The 22,952-nt window shown below is 48.3% G+C and overlaps 4 protein-coding genes across 4 annotated transcripts; all 4 read left to right on the top strand.

Annotated features, from left to right (window-relative positions):
• Window positions 1-14,689: 14,689 nt before the first annotated feature.
• EI90DRAFT_3124143 (uncharacterized protein) lies at window positions 14,690-15,670 on the top strand (the record flags this gene model as incomplete). Its single annotated transcript, XM_039063688.1, has 2 exons — window positions 14,690-15,043; window positions 15,101-15,670. 2 exons carry the CDS (start codon window positions 14,690-14,692, stop codon window positions 15,668-15,670), a joined length of 924 nt encoding a protein of 307 aa, XP_038915549.1.
• Window positions 15,671-17,005: 1,335 nt separating this feature from the next.
• On the top strand, window positions 17,006-17,308 carry EI90DRAFT_2922045 (uncharacterized protein; the record flags this gene model as incomplete). The annotated part of the gene is made up of 1 exon (XM_039054786.1): window positions 17,006-17,308. The coding sequence occupies one exon, from the start codon at window positions 17,006-17,008 to the stop codon at window positions 17,306-17,308; it is 303 nt and encodes a 100-aa protein (XP_038915548.1).
• Window positions 17,309-17,749: 441 nt separating this feature from the next.
• On the top strand, window positions 17,750-19,714 carry EI90DRAFT_3059896 (uncharacterized protein). The gene is made up of 4 exons (XM_039060460.1): window positions 17,750-17,858; window positions 17,916-18,771; window positions 18,931-19,603; window positions 19,677-19,714. The coding sequence occupies exons 2-3, from the start codon at window positions 18,016-18,018 to the stop codon at window positions 19,408-19,410; spliced, it is 1,236 nt and encodes a 411-aa protein (XP_038915547.1). The 5' UTR covers window positions 17,750-17,858; window positions 17,916-18,015; the 3' UTR covers window positions 19,411-19,603; window positions 19,677-19,714.
• Window positions 19,715-19,928: 214 nt separating this feature from the next.
• On the top strand, window positions 19,929-20,563 carry EI90DRAFT_3289752 (uncharacterized protein). Its single transcript, XM_039067184.1, has 2 exons — window positions 19,929-20,071; window positions 20,200-20,563. The coding sequence occupies exons 1-2, from the start codon at window positions 19,950-19,952 to the stop codon at window positions 20,477-20,479; spliced, it is 402 nt and encodes a 133-aa protein (XP_038915546.1). The 5' UTR covers window positions 19,929-19,949; the 3' UTR covers window positions 20,480-20,563.
• The last annotated feature ends 2,389 nt before the right edge of the window (window positions 20,564-22,952 follow it).

Here is a 22,952-nt window from a genome sequence, read left to right as displayed (position 1 = left end):
TTCACTTTGAAATATTCCAAAGCTTTGTGGTCCATGATTACTGTGAATTCACGGCCTCCCATGAGATCATCTTGCCATCTCATGAGTGCTTCGAGGACACCCAGTGCCTCGAGTTCGTAGGCAAAGTACCTACGTTGTGTGTTTGTGAACTTTTTGGACATGAATGCGGCCAGGCAGCAAGTCTGCCACTTTTTGCCTTGTCCAATTAATGCGCCCATGCCCACTGGGCATGCGTCTGTTATGACCCAGACATGGAGTTTAGTCCTCTCTTCTTCTGAGAGGCTTTCCGGTGGATTCCACTGGATGGGCTTCAGGATCGGGCCCTGCATGCTAGATGTTTAATCTCGTCGAAGCATTTCTGGTGGAATGGTGTCCACCTGAATGTCTGCTTGTTTGAGCAGATTGTTTGCAGTGGTCCTGTGTAGCCACTGACGTTTGGCATGAATATCGATAGATATTCTACCATTCCCAGGAATCTTAGGACTCCTGTGTGGTCTACTGGCTCTCGCCAGTTGCGGATTTTTTCCATTTTATCCGCTTGAGCGTGGATGCCCTGTTCGTCCACGTGGCTTCCTAGAACGTCTAGGATTGGGGCAAATGGCTGGAATTTTTTCCAGCTTATGTAGAATTTCGCCCCCTTCAGGCGAGTGAACAACCACAATAATGCTTTATTGTGGTTTTCCACCGAGCTTTGTCAGGGGACGACTCCCGGGTCCCCATGACCCTCCCCTATGGTCCACAGCCTCTGGTCTGGCCAGCCCTATCCAGGGCACAATCCTACTGTGGGTAAGGAGATGAGAAGGAAGCTAACTTCTCATCTTCCCACAGTGGCCACAATATCAGCAAAACTTCCGGGGATACCCGGAAGTCACATGAAGGGGTAGGAACCGGGCCCGGAGCATGCGGTGCGTGGAGCATGCGGTGCGCGGAGCGTGCGCACGTGCGGGAAGCGCAGCAGGTGGAAGTGGGTCCAGACGCGGGTCCGGGTCCAGGCTAGTCAGGGTGTGTGCCCTGACACGTGAGGGGGGACTCCAGGGGATAGCCGGGCCCTGGAGTTTCCTGCGACTCTATCCGATCAGCTTTTTGGGCTGATCGTTCGGCACTTACGCGTTTATTGTGCAAGTTGATCACCTCGTGAGGAGGTGAGGGGTCTTCCCCAGTTTGGGTTAAATCGGTATGTCATGGAGTTCTGGGGGTATTAGGCCCCGCACTTACTCCACATAAGTTTCTAAAACCTTCAGGGGCCAGCCCTGAGGTGGTTGCTAATGCTGGATCGTGTTGATCCTCATTGTCGTCTGATGACGGCTTTTGGTTTGAATCTCCCATGATGGGAGATTGCGGTTTCTTAATAAACTGCTCGTTGCTTTTTAGTGTCGCTGCAGATGCGACTTTGCCCTTGCGGGCGTGTTTAGGCACCATACATGCTACCGAGTCAGATGTTAAGAGTAGATAGTTGTTGTGGGTTGTGTTGTAAAACACACCTCATACACTTAAACAAGTGTGAGGTCTTTGGGTAGCTCAGCACACAAGGCCGTAAGTGATACCAGTATCTGTATTTTATGGTGGTGTGTAAGCAGTTACCCGGAGGTTCCCGCTTACCCACGTGACTATATGTGTCTAATTTACATGTGACTCGGGGTTCAGGGCTATTTCCCTGACAGGTACCGAGGTGATTGCGGAATACGGGAGCTCCGAGGTTAGTGAAGAAGGAGTGGAGGTAGACCGGAGGGATCGGAGGGAGTGGAAGTCGATGGCCGGGGATGGATATGACAGTAAGGCCCTATGTATAAGGGCTTTAGTTTACCTGCCCTCCCTTTGGGTAGGTTCAGCTTATCCATGGATAAGTATGCCAGCTCGCCTTTCCTCAAAGGCGGGTCCAGGCATCTTTTCTTATTCACCTGGATTGTTTGGGCGGTGTCATATCCGTGCATACCCGATCCCAACCCGACTCCCGGACCTCCTCCTTCACCACCTCCGGAGTCCTACCCTACCACTGTCCGTTCCAATATTCACCTTCGGTCCTGACACCACACCTCCTCTCACCCCCCATGCCACCTCTACTCCTCCATCCCTCTCCTGTCCTACCTCCATCTGCTCCGATACTCACCTTGGACCAAACACCACTCCTCATGCCACCCTCCTCCTACTCCTCTCGCCACCCTCCTCCAACTCCTCCACCCTTCCATCATCCTCCTACCCTTCTCCCATCCGCTCTGATACTCACCTTTGGACCTGACAACTCTCCTTTCTGCCACTCTTCCCTCTTTCCTCCCTCTTCCCTCTGGTCCTCTTCTGCTGACCTCCCGCCAAGTTACGACCTTCCGCTGCTGTCCCGTACTTCGTACTCAGACACCGCTCGTACCTTCGCTCCAAGCCTCCGTCATAGCTCCTACCTCGGACTTTGACTCCACCTTGGCCTTAGTCCATTGCATTGGTGACCTCATACTACGTAAACACCATTGCCAATATCCCTCAGACTTTCAACCCCGCCTCTGTAACCTCCGTAAGCTCCGCAACCTCCGAGCTCCATGGATCACCTTCAGCACTTTTGCCGCTTGTAATGTATCCCTCGCGTTTTCCCCTCATCCCTATTTGGACTGCTGCTTCTTCCCATTCTAGCCAGTTAGTCATCATCCCCACTTCCCCTCATCCTCCTGCCCCTCTGGCCCTTGCCCTCCTTACCTCCCCCCGGACATACCACAGGTTCTGTCTTATGACCTCCAGTACCGCTCCACTTCTGTCTTCCCTTTGTTCCCGTTCAGATGCCTTTGTTCTGATTCGGATCCCCTTTGTTTCCTTGTGCTTTTGCCCTCTCCATTATATATATCGGCACCTGTACATACTTGTTTTAGGCCTTAGTCTAAAATTGACCTGAAATGCCCCCTAGAGACTTCCTGCACACCTCCTATGAAATCAAGGACCAAATGGACAAACAGCAATGGCACAGCGCTCCGCTTGAGTCGCTGAGGCCAAGGTCCCTCCTTGCTAAGTCTCTGGTTCCCCTCCAGAATCGTCCGCCCTTGCCCAGTTCTAACAGTTTCCACTGTTTTCTTGGATCCTAGGTGTCCAAGTGTTTCGTGGATGTTTTCGAGGATTATTCCTCGAATGGACTTCCTTTCATAATTCCCTTTCAGGACTATTATTTGTGTCATTCCTCCTTCTCCAAGTCGGGTTATCAGCCCATGTTTTATGGAGAAGTTTTTGAAATTCCCCGGGTTCTCTAGGATTTCCCAGTGGATCTGGCTTTGCGAGTATGCAGATTTTATTGCCTCAATGAGGTCTTTTCCTTCAAATTGTTTTTGAAGGTTCTCTTCTGGAGTTATGATTTCTTCCAGGTTTTGGGTGCTCCCCCCTAGAGTTTCCTCTAGGTTATCACTCCCCCCCTAGAGGGTATTTCTCGTGCATATTGCTGCGAGTCTCTTTTTCTCTGAGTTTTTACTCAGGGTACTGCTCAGCAGCAGTTCTTCATATTCCTCGATTCTGTCAGGGATAGTATCTTCTGCATTTTTGTCCAGATGGATGTCCACTGACACATAGTCATCGAAATGCAGATCCTCATCAGTTGATGAGTCGTAGTACCATGAAAGTGCATCTGCCACTTTGTTCTTGTGGCCTTCCACGTATTTTATTTCGCAATTAAAGCTTGCAAAGAAGGCTTGCCATCTCAGGTGTCTACCTGAGTTGTGGTTTTTCGCTTTGAAATATTCCAAAGCTTTGTGGTCTGTGATTACTGTGAATTCACGGCCTCCCATGAGATTGTCTTGCCATCTCATGAGTGCTTCGAGGACACCCAGTGCCTCGAGCTCATAGGCAAAGTACCTACGTTGTGTGTTGGTGAACTTTTTGGACATGAATGCGGCCAGGCAGCAAGTCTGCCACTTTTTGCCTTGTCCAATTAGTGTGCCCATGCCTGCTGGGCATGTGTCTGTTATGACCCAGATGTGGAGTTTGCTCCTCTCTTCTTCTGAGTGGCTTTCCGGTGGATTCCACTGGACAGGCTTCAGGATCGGAGCCCTGCATGCTAGACATTTGATCTCATCAAAGCATTTCTGGTGGAGTGGTGTCCACCTGAATGTCTGCTTGTTTGAGCAGATTGTTTGCAGTGGTCCTGTGTAGCCACTGATGTTTGGCATGAATATCAATAGATATTCTACCATTCCCAGGAATCTTAGGACTCCTGTGTGGTCTACTCGCTCTTGCCAGTTGCGGATTTTTTCCATTTTATCCGCTTGAGCATGGATGCCTTGTTCGTCCACATGGCTTCCTAGAACGTCTAGGATTGGAGCAAATGGCTGGAATTTTTTCCGGCTTATGTAGAACTTCGCCCCCTTGAGGCAAGTGAACAACCACAATAATGCTTTATTGTGGTTTTCCACTGAGCTTGTGCTGGTGAATATATCGTCAAACCAGATGTGTAGGCATCTGCCTACTTCTCCTCGTAGTTCCCAGGTCAGTGCATGCTGGAAAGTACAGGGAGCGTTGCAGTCTCCTTGCTGCATCATGTTCGAGTTGTACATCCTGTGGGGTGTAGAGAATGTCATCCTATGGACGTTGTCTGGATCCATGCATATTTGTTCATACATGTCCAACATATCGATCTTGGATCGGTATGTTGCTCTGGTGACTGATTCTTGGATCAGTCACATGTCTGGCATTGGTGTGACGTTGAGGATCGTGTTTGAGTTACGATTCCTTGTGTCTATTACCATGCGCAAAGATCCATCATCAGCAAAAGTCCGTTATGCTCCGGAGCATCAAGAGTGGCTGGAGCATGTGGGAGACAAAACAGCAGATTGGGCACTCCTGGAGCCAACAGTGTTCTCCTGGGAGGGGGTTCAGGAGCAGCTGGGAGTGGTGAGGAGTATGTAATGTGCCAGGAGCAGTGGGAGGAAAATTTTGGTCTCTAAAAAGTTGAAAAAAAAAATTTAGGGAAAAATCAAAAAAAAAATTCAGGAACTATAGTGCCTTTAAAGTGCTTTCAGGACATATAATTATTTGCAAAATTGAGGAAGAAATGATGGAGAAAAATGGAAAATACTTTCGGAGACCCGAGAAATAATGAGAACTGAATTGATGGGAAAGTCTGAAAATTGAATAGGAAAGTGAGGGGAAGCCTTGTAAGCATTGTTATTTTCTGCTGTTCTGATTTTTCCTGATTGTTCTTGGTCTCACTCCCAGCTGCTCCTGGACCCTCCCAGGAGCTTTCAGGAGCTTCCTGGAGTATTGAGGAGCAGCTGGGAATGAGACCAAGAAGAATCGGGCAAAATCAGAACAGCAGAAAATAACAATGCTACAAGGCTTCCCCTCACTTTCCTATTCAATTTTCAGACTTTCCCATCAATTCAGTTCTCATTATTTCTCGGGTCTCCGAAAGTATTTTCCATTAGCTCCTCCTGGACCCTCCCAGGAGCTTCCAGGAGCATCCAGGAGTATCCAGGAGCAGCTGGGAGTGAGACCAAGAACAATCAGGAAAAATTAGAACAGCAGAAAATAACAATGCTACAAGGCTTCCCCTCACTTCCCTATTCAATTTTCAGACTTTCCCATCAATTCAGTTCTCATTATTTCTCGGGTCTCCGAAAGTATTTTCCATTTTTCTCCATCATTTCTTCCTCGATTTTGCAAATAATTATATATCCTGAAAGCACTTCAAAGGCACTACAGTTCCTGAATTTTTTTGATTTTTTCCCTAATTATTTTTTTCAACTTTTTAGAAGTCCCTATTTTTCAAATTTTCCTCATTTCCCTCTATATCCCCCCCTCATTCCCCCCTCATTCCCCCCTCATTCTCCCCCTCATTCTCCCCCTCATTCTCCCCCTCATTCTCCCCCTCATTCTCCCCTCATTCTCCCCCTCATTTCCCCCTCATTTCCCCCCTCATTCTCCCCCATTTCCCCCTCCCCCATATTCTGCCAGCCCGAAAGTGATTAAGTTGCCAGATTAATCATATATCAGGCCATAAATTTTGATTGTGTATTGGTGAGTCTCAGTGTCCTTGATATATAGTATAGTGTTTGATCTAAATGTTAAGCAGTGTCTTGTTGTGTTAGTCTTGTGGTAGGAGGTATTCATGGGGGATCTTCCCTCTTTTTTTTTCCTTTCATTTTCAAATGCTCCAGGAGCTCCCAGAAGCTTCTCACCCCTATACACTTTGAAGCATTTAAATTGTATTTACTGGATATGTTTGTGCACAAAGCAATGCTCCAGGCCCTCCTGGGAGTGCCCTGGAGTACCTAGCCAACTCCGGAGGAAATGGGCTGTTCCTGGACCAGCCAATCTCCTCCTGATTCTCCCAGTGCTCTTGATACTCCGGAGCACTCAGGAGCATAACAATTTTTTGCTGATGTCATCTGCTTTGCAGATACACAGTAGTGGGCATGCTCGGTTGCTGTTTGTGGAATACCACCATCCTGCTTTTACATAGCAATCTATTTTGTTCACTAGTGCTTCCTGCAGTGCTGCAGGACATCTCAGGGTGTTTTCCTGAAATTTCTTGTTCAGATCCTTTAATGGGATTCAATGGTTCACCTCCCTCAAGGGAGGCATTTCTAATGGCACTGGTGCCATTACGGTTTCAAATGTCTCTCTCCACCACTCCCTGAGTATTTCGAACTCGGGGTTGTTCATGGAGAGACCTTCCAGATGTGGTACATCTGGAAGTTCTAGTCCTTCTGGACTAGGGTTGGGCCAACCTTCAGGGTACTTTCTTTCAATTACCCTGAGGTGTGTTTTAATCCCACCTCCCTGTCAGGGTGGCTTCTTTTTTGGTTGTTCTTGAGCTCTTGCTCGAGTTTTCCATCCGTGTGATCTCGTTGCACAGTCTTCACTGACTCCAAGGGTATCTATGTTGCCCTTGTTCACCATTCTCACTTTGTGGGACCGGAAGTCTAAACTTACCTGGTTTTTGTTTAACCAGGGGGCGCCAAATATGGTGTCGTATCTATTGATGTTGATTACATCAAAGTAGGTTTTTCTACATGGCCATTGATCTCCACATCCACGTTTGTTCCAAACAGCATCTGTGATCTTGTTCCTTTCGTCCCCATTTGAAGGATGACTGGGTTCTCCAATTGGAGAATTGGGATATGGACCATGCAGACGAAGTCCAGCGATATAGCATCCATTTTGGCTCCACTGTCAAATAGCGTGTAGGCTTTTACACCTGCTATTTTTATGTGGGCTGTCAGTGTTCTCTTTGTTGAGAGCGGTCTGTTTGTGGGGTATCTTTTGAGATGCGGAATTTCGCATCAAACAAGGGGGTCTGGGTTTTGATGGACTTTTGGTCCTTCTTCCCTTTCTCCTTGTTTTCCTTGGGTACTTTGGTGTATTTCCCCAAGGCATCTTTTCTTGGTGCTTCCACCAAGGCTTCGGCGACTTTTTTGTCTGCCATGTTTTCTGACTGGCTACAGCCAGTTTGATTTTATAATTTATGTCATCGTAATTGACAACTGACATCAGGCCCATTCTTATGGTCCTGATGTTGACTTCCTCACCCTCTGAGTTGGGTGAGTATTGAGGTCCTTCATATGGGTCCTCTACTTCAAAGCTTGATGCTCCAGAGTTACCAGAGTTGTTCTCTGGTTTTTCATCTGATGAGTCTTCCAACTCTTCTTCTGTTGTGTTCACGATCTCCATGGTGGCTATGTGCCTTGGTTTTTCGTCACTCGTTGCATTGTGTCTTGGGCAATCTTTCGTTTGCCCTATTTTGCCGCATTTGCTGCAAATTGGAACTGACTTTTGGTCAGTTTTCCTTGAGTTTTTCGAGGATGTATCCTCTTTCCATCTGGATTTTGGCTCTTCAGCCTTCTTTCCTGATGGGAGGGCTCTACCATGGCTCATGGTTGCCATGGTAGTTGTTTGGGTATAATATATTTGTAGGCTAAAGACATCTTCAGCCCATCGATTATCTCGTCCACACAAGATATTGCTTTTAACATCTCCTCATTTGAGGAGAAGTCAGCTCTGATTCTGTCATGAGCAATCATTTCCCTCTTCCATTCGAGGGGAATGTAGTTTAGGAACCTGGCATTGAAGGATGCCTGGTCTGGCAGCGTCACCATCTGGGACGCTGCTTTAGACAGTTCTAGGTAGAACTGTTTTAGGCCTTTTTCCGCTTCGTATTTAACATTGCGGTACTTCTTTGTCACATTCAATGTGGCAGAGGCTTTAATGAAGGTTCTCATCAATATGTTGAGAACTTCGAGGAACATGCCCTTGTCTCCTCTCAGGAGGGTTTCGTCTCAGAGTCTTATTCTGAGGTCGAACATGGGTCCCCCTAATCTGCAAATCAAGCAGTCCAAATGGACTTCGTCAAATTGGGGGCCTTTGCATCCTCGTGAGGCGAGGAATCCCAGTAGTTCTGTGAGCCATTGCCAGAACAATTCCATGTCGTTCTCCCCTGACCATTTCTTGTCAGGAAAAGCCAGCCCATTTTTTAGGGCTTCAGGCTTCACTCCCTCTGGGTAGGGAGTGAGTATTCTCACTTCAGCCATTCTTATGGCCTTTTTGTACCATTTCTCTAGGTACTCCTCTTGCTCCCCTGCCTTCATGGGGTCGCTATCCAATGGAGATCTCTCCTTTGGAGGGGTTTTCGCTGGGGGGAATCTTCCTCGCAGCGTTTCTTTGGTTTAATTCGCCTGAAGTTGTATTTGGATTCTCTCATTGTTTTGAGAGAGTGTGGTTGAGTTACCTCTCTGTTCAAGAGGTTTGGCCAAACGTCCATGTGCCGATTCTCCCCCAGGACAACCAGCAATGGCACAGTGCTCCACATGAGTCACTGAGGCCAAGGTCCTTCCATGCTAAGTCTCCAATTCTGGTCTGGAATTGTCCAAATCTGCTGTATCTAACAGTTGAGAAAAAAAGGAAATGAATTCAAGGTAGAAACATTTTCCAAAGAAGGTTTGTTATCACCACTTTAAAGTGGGTGATGTGTACATTTAGGAAGAGAAGGGGAAATAAGAAGAGGAGGAAGGGGTCAGGAGTGTGGGGCTGTTACTTTGAAGTAAACGGCAAGAGGGAAGTAGAAAAGAAGGAGAAAGTTTTGAAAATTGTCAGGGGACGGACCCTGGGTCCCCATGACCCCTCCCTCTATAGCCCACAGCCCTGTGTGTAAACAGCCTATCCTAAGGCATAACCTACTGTGGGTAAGAAAGTGTAATAGATAGAAAGGCAAGTAAGGTACACTTGCCTACTGTGGGTAAGAAAGTGAGAAGAAGGTTAACTTCTCACTTTCCCACAGTGGCCCAATATGGCGAAAACTTCCGGGGATACCTGGAAGTCACATGAAGAGTGGGAACCGGGCCCAGAGCATGTGGCACATGGAGCATGCAGGGCAGAGTGCACAAGCGGGTGCAGGTCCGGGTCCGGGCTAGTCAGGGTGTGTGCCCTGACAAAAATAGATTTTGACCCAAAGATTATATATCTTTGGTATTCCTCCTCACTTGTTCTGTGAGGAGTTGCATGTAATTGGTGTTTACACACAGGCAGTGGTGGAGGTGGGTTAGATGGAGTGGGAATTTTTGCAATTGTTACTTGCGGTTCCTCACATACAATTTTGTGTGTGGGGCCTCAAGTCGGAGGAAGGTGTTTTCACGGGGGTGTCAGGGTTCAGCACCCTGCCCTAGGGTGCCCCAGACTCCCCAACCACTCCCTTCCTCCCATTCCTTGATTGTTGCCATGTTGTTGCTTCTGTGTGTTGTGCATCCACATGCATGGGATAGCATGGGAACTTTCTGAGTGAGCAGCTTGCCCAGAAACCCGCACAGCCCCAACTGTGGGAAGATTCTGGGTGAGCAACTCACCCAGAATCTTCCCACACTCTGGGCACTGCCACCTGGATGTTCCCTCCAGGTCACACTACACAACTCTAGGAGCTGTATAGTTGTGGACATGTGACCCATTCCTTTATCCATGCAGGGAGATGAGACCTTTACCCTTCTTCTCATCTCATGCCCTGTGTCAGAGACTGGATATGGGATGAAGGAGACATCCCCATGGTGGAGGGCTTTGGCCTCAGCGACTTAGACCAGGAGTGCTGTGCCTAGTTACACATCTGTGCCCTAATTTACTAACTGGCAAAGAGAACTAGAAGAGGGAAAACTCTAGTCGATTTTATCACTAGGGTGTAACCTATCTACAAGTTATGTAATATAGTTACATAGAGGGCAGGCCCATGAATGGTGGGACCGAGCAGAGTGGAGCTAACAGAGTTACATGTTGGCCAACTGAATATTACCGACAAGTCGGGTTACGGGGTTAGCAGAGTGGTGGGCTATAACCCAGAAATGGAAAGGAGGGATTGGCCTGAAGGTAGGCTTGCAGGGCAAGCAAGTGAATTGCCCAGCAGAGGTGGGGGTGTGCTAGCGGACATCGGAGCTGTCTGGAGGCCTTCAGGACTCTGTACTTAGGGAGGCATAGGTTATATTGGATTGAGGGGGTGGTGACCATTGAGGGAGTCGGAGGTGATTGTGGAATATGAGGCTCTGGGGTTAGTGACGAAGGAGCAGAGGTAATCTGGAAGGACTGGAGGTAGTGGAGGATGATGGCCATGGATGGATATGACACCCTGCATAGGCAAGTGTATCTATTTGTAAGGTGGGTGTCCTAGAACCCAGCTGAGTATCAAATATGTATGATTCACAGTGGGTAGGACGATGGTGACCTCCCTGGGTCATGTGACCCCTATACACATGGACTGTGACCTGACACTATTCTCCCTTTTCTACTATACATCTCATGCCCCTGTCATATCCATCCCTGGCCATCGACTTCCACTCCCTGTCAGGGCACACCCACCTCACCCAGCTCCACCCGGCTCCACCCAGCTCCACTCCACCTGCTACCCCCTTCTCCCCCTTCCTATCTCCTCCTCCCTCCACTTCCCCCTCTTCCTATTTCTTCTCCATCTCATTCTCTATTCTTTCTATTTCTATTTACATGGACAACTTCCCTTGATCAATGTACCACTAACCCGCCCGTGACCCATGCACAACGCACCCAACCCCGGATGCCCTGGATGACCCCTGGGTACACCCAGCATGCGCGCCTGCAGCGGATCCCTTCGGGATCCCCCATGGGGATACCCGGGTGGCTGGGGCTGTGCATGGGGACAACGTGGCAACTCTCATGTGACCTGAGCACCATGTATATAAACATACCTGGGGTGGGAACCAGAGAAGCAGTCTTCTTCTCACTATTCCCACTTCAGGGACACTTGCCTGCACCGGACCTGTCCCCGTACACGCCCGCTTCATACCCCACCGGGCCCTCAGCGCCAGGCGATATACCCGGACGCTCTCGACCCCGGACCGGTCCCTGACACTCCCTCCGATCCCTCCAGTCTAACTCTGCTCCTTCTTCACTAACCTCAGAGCTCCTGTATTCCGCAATCACCTCGGTACCCCTCGATGGTCACCACCCCCTCTTTTCAATTTATTACCTATGCCTCCCTAAGTATGGAGCCCCGAAGGCTTCCAGACAGCTCCGATGTCCACTAGCACACTCCCGCCTCTGCTGGGCAATACACTCGCTTGCCCTGCAAGCCCACCTTCGGGCCTATCCCTCCTTTCCGTTTCTGGGTTATCGCCTACCATTCTGTTAACCCCATAACCCAACTCGTCGGTAATATTCAATCGGCTAATGTCTAACCCCATTAGCTCTGCTCTGCTCGGCTCCGCCATTTGCGGGCCTGCCCTCATTGTAACTACAGTTAAAACCGTGATAACCCATACCCTTGCATTCCCGGATTTAGGTATGGGTAATGACGGGTTATGGGCTACCTCAAGTTTCTCACGGGTGTTCTTTGTTGTACCGTATTTACATATTTTGAACTCGATCATCACTGTCTACCATCATGCAACCTTCTTGAAGTAACAATCAAGTGTGCTGCTCCGGAGTGATCCTTGGGCTTGGTGGCAGGTTTCAGATCCGAACTGGGCCAAAATGGCTTCCATTTTCTGCGCAAAAGTTGAGTCCATTTGCTTGGTGTAAGCGCGAAGCAGAAGTGCCACTTGAAGAGCTTCTGGACATGAGATAGTTTGCATACCATCATCGGAGTCATCTGCATCATTGGCCCCTTGACCTGCTAAGTCCTTTTCGTTTTCTCCCCATGCCTCAGTCACGGTACTGAAGATGTCATCATCAGACACATCTTCATTGTGAAAGATCTCCGACAGACTGTCTACCAGTTCAGCTATAGTCATCCTGTTTCTCCTATGGAGGACACCAGCTGACTGGAGACTGTCCAAACTTTCCTCCAGATAAGTATTGGCCGCTATGATTGGGTCTTCCAGGCCGGAATTGATGAGCATTGACACAGGTACAGACACCTCACCCACCTGGCACCCACTCGAACTTGAGGGCAGGATCCCAACCTTCATCCAGCAGTGGTGGATGGTCTCTGGTGTGACCTCCATCCAAGCTGTCTGTGCCAACCACATCGCTTCCAGCTGGTCGATGCTATAGATCTTGCTTGGTGTAAGTCCGGAATCATAGTGATCGATCGCGCAACTGATGAATTGCCGTCGATAATGTGCTTTGAAACAGCAAATGACCCCAGCATCCATAGGCTGCACATGGGCCGTTAGATTTGGTGAGAAAAATTCACATCGTATGTTAGTCAAGCTTTCTTGTGTGGTATGGCCAGAGAAGTTGTCATGTAGATAGAGAATGTGCCGTCCTTGAGTGCGAAGTTCAGTGTCCCACTGTCTAAGGTATGTTCCATAGATTGTCGAGGTCATCCAGGCCTTGGCATTATTCTTATAATCAAAGCCAAGCTCAAGACCGGTCTTCTTCTTGAAGCATCGAGGCTTGAATGCTTTACCAATGACAAGGGGGGCATGTCTCTCGGAACCTGTTGCATTGGCAACAAAAAAGTAGGTTAAGCGTACTTCAGTCCTGGTGTAGGGCCCTTACTTAAGCCCTTGTCAGGCAGCATGCTGAAAATCATCAGCGATTAAGTGAGTGAGACTGGGTTAACACTTACGAATAATAAAGTCCCATTTCATCACCATTGAAAATATCGCTGAGTGAATACCCCAACAAAAGCCCCTGCAGACGTACTCGCTCTGCAGCGACATTTTCAGGGCTTGCTGAACCCGCTTCACCATGATGCACATGCAAGCGGAGGCCAAGCCAGCTCTTAATGGATTGGAGCCAACCATTACTCATCCTGAGCTGATCCTTGGGAGCGATGCCAGCACGGTCGGAAAATTGTTTAAATTTAGCTCGTAGTATCTCTCCTGTGAGCACTACCCCTTTCTCCCCTGCAGCTATGGTCCACAGTTCCAACATCTCTGTAACCATAGGAAATGTTGTATGTTGGACCCGCTTGAACTTTGCAGTGACATCGGACCTCTGGAATTCCTCGCGAAGTTTGGCCTCATTCTTCAGCCAAACTGAGATGAGGGGCTGCTTGATCTTGAGGTTAGGGTAGATGGGGTCAAAATGACTGGCAGTCCGAGTTTGATTCTTTCCATTCCTGTGATACCAATCAAGAACTTCAATGCGTTGCTGGAGAGTAGCTGTCTCTTTATGGCTGAAGACCGGTCCCTTCTTTGTTGATGACTCTGCATTTGGGATTCCTTTTTGGGAGCCTGGAAGCCTTCTGAATGCCAGCTGCTCTAGCCATCAAGTTGTTGAGCACTCACGCTTCAAGTTCAGGTTGGATTCACATTCCACCCCCGACACAAGATTGGCCACACATTCTGAATTGGCACTGCCTGCAACTTGCAGGCAATGAGCAGTCACTTTCTGGCCAACTGAAAGGGAGTCAAAGGAGCTCATGAAGTCCTCTGTGTGCTGAAGCTTGGCAACCAGAAGTGCCTCGTCCATGAAATTTGCATCACCATCCAACCAAGCCTCTTCTTCTTCAGTGATTGATATCCCTGATGAAAGTTTGGCTTTGAGCTCATTTATGAGAGGCTGGGCATTATTCTTAAGAGCAGTAAGGCCATTCTCAAGAGAGGTGAGAGTAATTAGAGGGGGGCTCAGCATCATGCACTGTCACGTTGAAGGCACAATTTCTTTCCGGAACTGTCCCCTGTCATTCTCTCATTATATTGACTGTTATTAACCTTCGAAATGTGTATGTACATTCATATTTAAGCAGGAATACAATGGGTTACGGGCCGAATGCACATGTGGCGGTTTCATGTCTATTCTTTCTTAATATGTATGTAGCTTCTGTGCTGCACTTTCTCCAATTACTATGGGTTACAGGCCAATTCTCAATATAAAAATTTCCCCCAGCACTATGGGTTATGGGAGAAGACAGGTTTATGGGTTAGCAGATGGTTTTGAATGGGAACCATACTGGTTCCCGGAAATGGCTATGGGTAATGATGGGTTATGGGTTATCACGGTTTCAACTGTATATATATACTCAACTTGTACATAGGTTACACCTGAGTAATAAAAATCAACTAGAGTTTACCCCCTTCAGTTCTGGTTGCCAGTTTAGTAAGTTAGGGCACGGACGTGTTACTTGGCACAGCGCTCCTGGCATAAGTCGCTGAGGCTGAAGCCCTCCGCCACGGAGACACTCCTTCATCTCAACCTGGTCTCTGACACTTTCCACGATGTGAAGCAACGCATAAAAAGAGGAGAAGGCCATAACACAGTTGTCAACATCAAAGGAGCCTGGTTTCCCTGGAGGATGAGGGAAGGGGAGAACAGCATGTATCATGTGAGCATGCTCATGATGTGGAAGCCATGGCAGGGGAAAGAGGACCTGAAGCAAAGGGAACAAACATGGGAAAGAGCCTATGCTGAATTCGAAGAGAGTCAGCCCGGAATGGAACGCATCGCATCCAACATGCAATATCGGTACGAGTGCAAGGATGCAGCAGATCGAGACCAAGACTATGCAAGACAATTCAGTGGAAGGCAAGGCAATGAAGGAGGAAATGTGGAAAGTGATGAAGAGGATGGAGAAGATGACAGAGAGGAGGAAGGTGGAAACACAAGAATTGAGGGGCAAAGCATGGATGAAGGAGATGAAAGGGAATTGCGACGATTCATTGCCACATGCAAGCTGACCGAAGAGGTATTGCATGCAAGACAGGCAGTGGAAATTGCAAGGTGATGCAACGTCATCCCAGAGGACACGATAACATGGGAGTCATGCAAGGAAACGATACGACTAGCTGAGCACAAAGACGTGGCACAGTTCAATGCATGGTCGTTGGCGATGGCACAGAATCATGTTGCAGAGGAAAGTGGAGAAGGAATGCTCACACAAACAATGGCAGTGACAACTTTGGAAGAAGCGCTGAACGGAATGCATGAGAGGAGCAACGATTTTATGTGGCAGACAATTGAAATGCTGACAGAAAGCAGCAACGCATCCAATGATGTAGACGTCTCAAGCCTACATGAAGATCAGCTTTGTGCGTACGCAATGGTAACACATCACCTTGAAGCGAGGATTCGCAGAGAGGACGCAGAACAATTGCTGATGCTCCTGACTGGGGAAGGTGGGACAGGGAAGTCGCAAGTGATTCACAGTATTCAGCAATACTTCAAGAGCTGTGGCATGGAAGGGAAATTGGCCCTGGGTGCATACACAGGAATTGCTGCCAGTCTCATAGGAGGGAAGACGCTTCATGTGTTGTTTGGATTGATGGCTCAACGGTCAGGGAAGCCAGGTGTCAGGGCATACACCCTGACCTAGCCCATACCTGCATCCACACCTGCACTCGCACCTGCACCCACAACCGCACCTGGCTGCTGCACTTCCTGTGCGCGCCCTGTGCCGGATGCTCAGTGCGGCTGGATGGCCCGGACCTCGGGTCTCGGATCTCATGTGACTTCCAGATATCTCCGGAAGTTTTCGATGTATTGTGGCCACTGTGGGAAGATGAGAAGTTAACTTCCTTCTCATCTCTGACCCACAGTAGTAGGATTGTGCCCTGGATAGGGCTGGCCAGACTTGAGGCTGTGGGCCATAGGGGAGGGTCATGGGGACCCAGGAGTCGTCCCCTGACACCAGGGGCCAGTAAAATCCGCAAACTGGCAAGCATGTGGGCAGGAAAGGAGTACCTCATAATTGATGAGTACTCAATGGTATCCCGATCACTGATGGCTCACCTCTCTACAATAATGGGGCTAATCAAGGCCCACAATGGGGAGGAGGAGAGGAGCTGCATGCCATGGGGAGGATTGAACGTGATAATTTGCGGGGACTTCCATCAGTTCAAGCCCATTGTGCAGAAAAGCAGCGCACCTTTGTACTGGCCAATATCGGTGGCACAGGATACAGGAGAGGACATAACAGGGTCAGAGCTATACCAACGATTTACCATGGTGGTGTGCTTGACACAGCAAATGCGAGCCCAAGATGCAGAGTGGACCAAATTCCTTCGATATGCGCGACATGGGAAATGCACAACTTCGCATTTGAAGATGCTTTGGAGACTCCTTGTGACATCAAAGGATTGTCCCCCAACGAACACGAAGGAGGCCCCATGGAAGGAAGCCATATTGGTGATGCCCCAACACGCAGTGAGGGTCTTGTGGAATGAGCAAGCAATGCAATTGCAGAACGACAGGCAGATGGTTGTACAACTTTCATGCAGAAGACATGATTGGGGGGCAACCATTAACGATATGTGAGGAGTGGGCGATGGCACAGCATGTGCTGAAGGATAACAGTTATAGTGGCAGGCTGAAGCATCAAGGTGGACTGGCAAGGAAAGTGCCCCTGGCGGAGGGATGCAAAGTGATCATCACCACAAATCTGGATACCGACATGGATATCGCAAATGGGGCAAGAGGAGAAGTTGTCAAAATATGGGCAGATCCTCGAGAAATCATAATGACAGCAATCGACAGCATTCAAGACATGAAATACCCACCAATGTGCATTGTGGTGAAATTGGATAGATACCGAGGAAAGTGCATCCAAGGGTTGGAAGAGGTAACAATCCCCATATTTCCGATTCTTCGATCTTTTGACATATTCATGCCAAACAGTGACAAAAAGAAGGTCCACTGACACCAGATCACGATGGATAGTGCATATGCATTTACAGATTATCATGTGCAAGGACAAACCATCGACTACTTATGGGCAGACATCGGGACACCTCTGAAAGGAAGCCTAACACCGTTCAATGTGTATGTGACATTGTCGAGGGCACGAGGCCAATCAAATGTACAATTGCTGCAAGACTTCAAAGACAGCCTCTTCACAACAACACCATGTGAGGTGTTAGAACAAGAAGACGAACGATTAATGAATCTCAATAGAGAAACTAAGCAAGACTGGGAAAGAAGGCAAGGACGAAGAGGACAGAGAATGGATGGCTAGATGGGAAATAGCAAGAACAAAAGAAAAAATATATTGCACATCTCCAGCCAATGAAAGTGTGGGAAGGCTTGAAGTAATCAAACAGCAAGCTGGAAATTATATTGAATTTAACAATTGCATCAGATGACCACGCAGCAACTAAATGGGTGAATACGTCAGATTCAGCATCAGTTTTCACGTAATATTAACACCAGAGAGTGACCTGCTGTGCAGGTAATAAGAGCAGATATATCGCGCAAGAGCAAAACCATCCATACTTAGGTGCAAAGAAATTTTAAAGGGAAACTCATTTTCAAATTAATCACATTTATTCTGGCTACCAAACGTGACCATCAGCATTTTTGGATCATGCTCCCACGGTCAAGGTCACGCGCCTGCCGGTCGGGTTGTCACGCATCAAAATGAGCTCCCGGTTCATCACCTGGCAGAAATTTTGTGTCACGCTTGGGATGCACCGGTAGTTGGTCGCGTGGGTACAGTAAGCGGAACACCTGCCCCCACATTCAGGGACTTTCTCATCGCTTTTTTCCCCGATAAACCGGTTTTCGCTGTAAGACCCTGACGTTATTTTTAACGAAAAACTCCTTCATAAAAAACTCCTTCATAGAACGCTTCGATCAGAACTCGCTCCCAGCTATTAGTATGTGTTAATGCGAGTCCTATTACACTGGCACTAGTGCTCGAATAGCCACTCCCTGGTAGATAACATGCCATCCGAGCTCACTCCCGTCCCGCCGGGTTTACTCGTCACATTCAACCAAACGGCAGACTCATGCACACAATCACTCAACGTTCTTAAAAATACATCTTACACAATCGAATTACACTCACACGCACACGCACAATGGCCCACCCTTCAATCCATACTGACAGACTACACCTCGATCCTCTCCCTCATTTACACACACTCAACGAACCTCTCCTTAGCAATGAAACCGCCTTCAACTTATCCAGCAGTCCCCCGTCTTCTATCCGATCTCACCTCTGACATCACAAAATTAACTTCTTGCGTCCAATTCTTAAGTTCCTGGTACGGTGCAACATTGTACAACGAAGCATCTTGGAAAGCGCGAGAAACCATCGACACCGTTCGAGCACTCGTCCAGACATTCATCCCGAGTCATTCCTTCTCCCCCCATGACAACGTCCCATTCACCGATCATGCACCACACGACTTTTCCAAAACCTACCTCATCCGGACAAACGCCATCCACGCCTCGATAGAATCCACCAAAAAGGGACTCTCAAAATCCAATGCTCAAGCAGTCCTTAAAGTTTGGGATACACATTCTGATTCCATTCAGGATGCATTGGAGGAGTGTGAGGAGTTGACCAGGGAACCGCCCCCAGATGATGAGGTCAATGAGGAGAGCGAGGATAGCGAGGATGACGGGTGGGATGAAATTATGGGTGGCAAGACCGGTCGGAGACTCACACCCGAAGAACGAGACCGGGCTAAAAAGGTATCCGCCCCTGCCATTGTGCCCAACGGCCTTGATCTGACATAAATTTTGTTTTCATCTCGATTCCAAAACCACAACTCTTCCGTTATGGCACCGCGCGGGCTGGTGCACGGATCCATCGAAATTTTTTGGCTGTGCCATTACTGCACCATTGCCCAGACACGAATGCTCGTGAAATTAACACTCTCCCTCCACCGCCGTCTTTCACAATACACCCTCCCTTCCTACTCTCTTCCTACCTCAGCAGAAGCAACCCACACCCTCGACACGTTCCTCTCTCATTCAACCACCCTCACATCTACAATAGACGACCTCGTTTCCTCTCTCCATCCCCAACCTCCAACACCGGACCAGGAGAAATCGATTGATACTGACAGTGACGGCAGTCAAATCGATACTCCACCCATCCAAGAATTCACCACCACATTATCAGCATTAAAATGTCTCGTTCTACCGGAAACGACCACTATTGAAGGGGCAACAAAGAAACTTGCTGATGGGTTAAATTTACAACAGCAACAACGCTCTTCGACGTCCGCCTTGACTAGCACTGCAATTCGTACATCCAGCGATAACAACACGCGATGGTTTACGCTTTGCTTTGCTCAAATCGAAAAAACAGCTCAATCTCTCAGATAACTTTCCCCCCACTCTGAAAAAACTCTGGAACCAAAGACCGGTGTTGGATAGGGAGAAGAAATACATGCGCACAAGCGTACATACGTCGCGTCGATCGCATAGCCATGGGACTTGGGATCCCCGTAACGGACTTGCTAGAGTGCTTAAGAGTCCAGGAGAAATGCATGTTGCGTTGGTCTATTGTCTGTCTTAACTGGTTGGAATAGACATTTACGATGGTTAGAGAGGTGGCTCTATGCGCATGTAAAAAAAAAAAAAAAAAACACACTCAGCGACCACCTATATGCATGGATGGATGGATGGATGGATGGATTCATTTTAGAGTACGTAACCGTGCCTATCGGCATATGCCGTACTATAGTGACTCGGGTGAAAAAAGTTTGGAGAACATAAGGATGTGAAGAAAGGAATTTGTTTGACCTAGGAAGTATGAGACATCGAGTAATCAATGGTGTGAAGGAGAATAAAGTGAGATGAAGCAATAACACATAAAGGGGCATGCGACCCCTGCACTGAGGTTGAACAACGGGTGAGGGAGAATGGAGGTGGAAAGAGGTTGGATAGAGAAAAGGACACGCGACCCCCAGTGTTGGGGTCGCATGTTTTGCTGCTGTGTGCCTATGGTTAAGTCAATGTTTGAGTGTGCGGTTCTTGCGGGTGGGTGAGTTGGAGGGTGCTTTCACGGGTTTATGTCACGGTAGGCTGGTGAGTGTTCCAGTGGCAGCGAAAGGCGATGGGTGTTGGTGGCATCTTGCTCATGCTTGTTGAATAAAGGCATGTGGCAGATAGGCCTTTGGTAGAAGGGGTAGTGGAGAGAAATGAAAGTGTTGGGGTGACGGCAGGACTTGAACCTGCATTCCTTGCAGTCAACTTTTTGTCGGCATATGGGGCTATTGTTGGCGCTACCACTATCGCGCCTCGTCACGAAGAGGTAGTGGAGAGAAAGATGAATCGGAAGGGTGTTGGGGTGATGGCAGGACTTGAACCTGCACTCCTCTGGCCTGCCCATGGACTTATGGAGGCTACCATTGGCGCTACCACTATTGCACCTCACCATCCCAAAAGGTAGTGGAGAAGAGAAAAAGAAGGAAGGGTTGGGGTGACGGTGGGACTTGAACCCACAGTCCTCTGGCCAGTCCCGTCTGGGCTTACGGAGGTCACCATTGGCGTTGTGTAAGCGATAAGCTTACATAAGCATAGAGAACCGTATATAAGCTAGAACCTTAGTAGATAGGAAAAGCAGAGATCTTGTATTTTACACCCCTAGTGTAATATCGAGTTCGACTTTGGTTCAGCGACTTTCAATCACCCTAAGATTTCGTGAGTCCCTTAACCACCTGAACTCAATCGTCGGCCTCTGCCGACGTTAAGGTCCCTCACATTTTTTCGCTACCTACACACACTCGATCCACATCGATCTAAACCGATCTAACCCTCACTTCCGAATTCCCAGCTTAAGGCCGGCCACCTTAAGCTTCACCTCCTCTAACGACTTAGTTGCAACTAGATGATGAGACTTAGGAGCGGTCACGGCTACGTGCCTTTGGTAAGCCGACGTGGCTGATCTCTCTCAGTCGATACATTGGCGCCCGAAACAATTACTAATGAATTTTCCGTGCACAACGGGAGCCTGTTGGCAGAAGCTGCCGAGCTCTCTCCCGAGATACAGAACGAACAGAACACGCTAGCGGCGACACTAGAAGTCGAGCTAGGTGTCAGGGAAGCCGACGAGAACTATGGATATGAGATAGATCCGGTAAGTGGCTTCCCAAGCTTGAAGAGCGCAGAACTTGCAGCTCCAGGGATTAGCCCCGTTGTGAAGAGCGCAGAACCTGCAGCTCCGGGGATCAACCCTGTCATTGAGAGCGCAGATCTTGCAGCTCCGGGGATTAGCCCCATTAATACCTGCAGCGCAAATAACCGCAGCGCAGATGCCCGCAGTGCGATAAGTACCAGCAGCGCGGATGGAACATCTAGTGACAGATCGTCCGAAGACTGCCTCTCAGACAAAGACGAAGACATGTCTATAGTCAACGAAGACAATTTTTATCTAACGGGACAAGAGAACCCAGAACGTTCCTTCACCCCTGTATCCCTCCAGAACCCCCCTGACCCATATGCACGATTCAGTGAGAAATCTTTCTCATTGTCAGATATCTTAGCGATGCCGGACGACGCTCTCAATAAGATCCTTCGCTTCAGAGACCTAGTGGTGAAGCACGAATCCGAATCGTATGCTCCAGACTTATGGACAGATACCCGATCTGACGCTGAAACCGCTCGAATATACTCAGCTGCTGGCACTCAGACGGCTCGAGCATCCATGTCTACTGAAAAAGGCAAAGGGCGCGAGGTACTTTCGCCCGCACCACCAACACCACGCCAACCGAAGGTCATTGATAAAGGCAGTGAGAATGACGATTCAGATGAGTTGACAACTCAAGCTCGCAAGTTATTTGACAGACACATGGACTCCGAGACGGTCCTTAATGGATTGGCATCGAACAGACTAACAAGGCACAAGGCATCGAAACGCGAGTCGACGACGCCCAAGAGAGACAAACCTGTTAAGGAACCAGTGGTACAGAACCACACGACGTTGAGAGTGCCCAAAGCTTCAACATTCGTCCCTCCTTCCTCATTTTTAGCCAAACACCTAACCCCGTCAGACCCCTCTGATGATGATGGCGACAGTAGTTCTTCTTCATCAAGTTCATCAATAAGGACTAGTACCATACACACAGACGACTCCGAGTTGTTAAAACTAGGGAAACTGAACAGGTTGAGTCTGAAGAACGACACAAGCCTACTTATGAAGTTGCTCAAGAAAGGAAAGCAATCTAGCCCACGCGTCAAGGTCAAGGGACCTGAACCATATAGCGGTGAGGCCAATTACGACAAGTTTGAAGTCTGGTTCGCCGGCATGAAGACCTACTTTGAATTAAACAAGGTCCACAGACGGGATGAGGTCAAACACCTCCAACATATGTTAAGCGGCAAGGCCGCTGAAGGAGCGGAGCTGGATCACCTTATGTAACCAGTTTCCTACGTCCAATAACGATATTAGAGTTTGTGCTGATTTGCGTACTGACCGTGTTTTGGTTGCCAAATATATGATTGTTCACTGTCTAAACAACAATAAACACCCCCCAACGATCTCACCTGATGTATAGATCGTCTACGGATAAAATTCTATATTGACTTCACTATGATTTCTATTCAATATTACACCTATATTTACCACTTTTCAGTAGGATGTGATTTTCCTGATAATTTACTGAAGGAAAACTGCTAATAAAATAATTCCGCAATAAATGTTACTCAATACAGGAGTGACCAAACTGCTCTTTCTATCGCTTAGAGTGCGTGCTAGTTATCTAGCAGGTTCAGGATCGCTCACTTTTCTCCTGTGGTGTGATAACCAAGTATTGCTGAGAGATTATTCAATTAAGAAGTCCCTCCACCAAATTCTCACTAATTCTCACTATGACACTTTTGTTCAGCTGTGTCTAACTGACCCTAACTCACGCTTAGAGTGACGT

The sequence above is a fragment of the Cantharellus anzutake genome (assembly GCF_015039405.1).
Source record: "Cantharellus anzutake strain C23 chromosome Unknown EI90scaffold_26, whole genome shotgun sequence".
NCBI lineage: Eukaryota > Fungi > Basidiomycota > Agaricomycetes > Cantharellales > Hydnaceae > Cantharellus > Cantharellus anzutake.
This window is presented reverse-complemented; position numbering and strand designations above follow the sequence as displayed.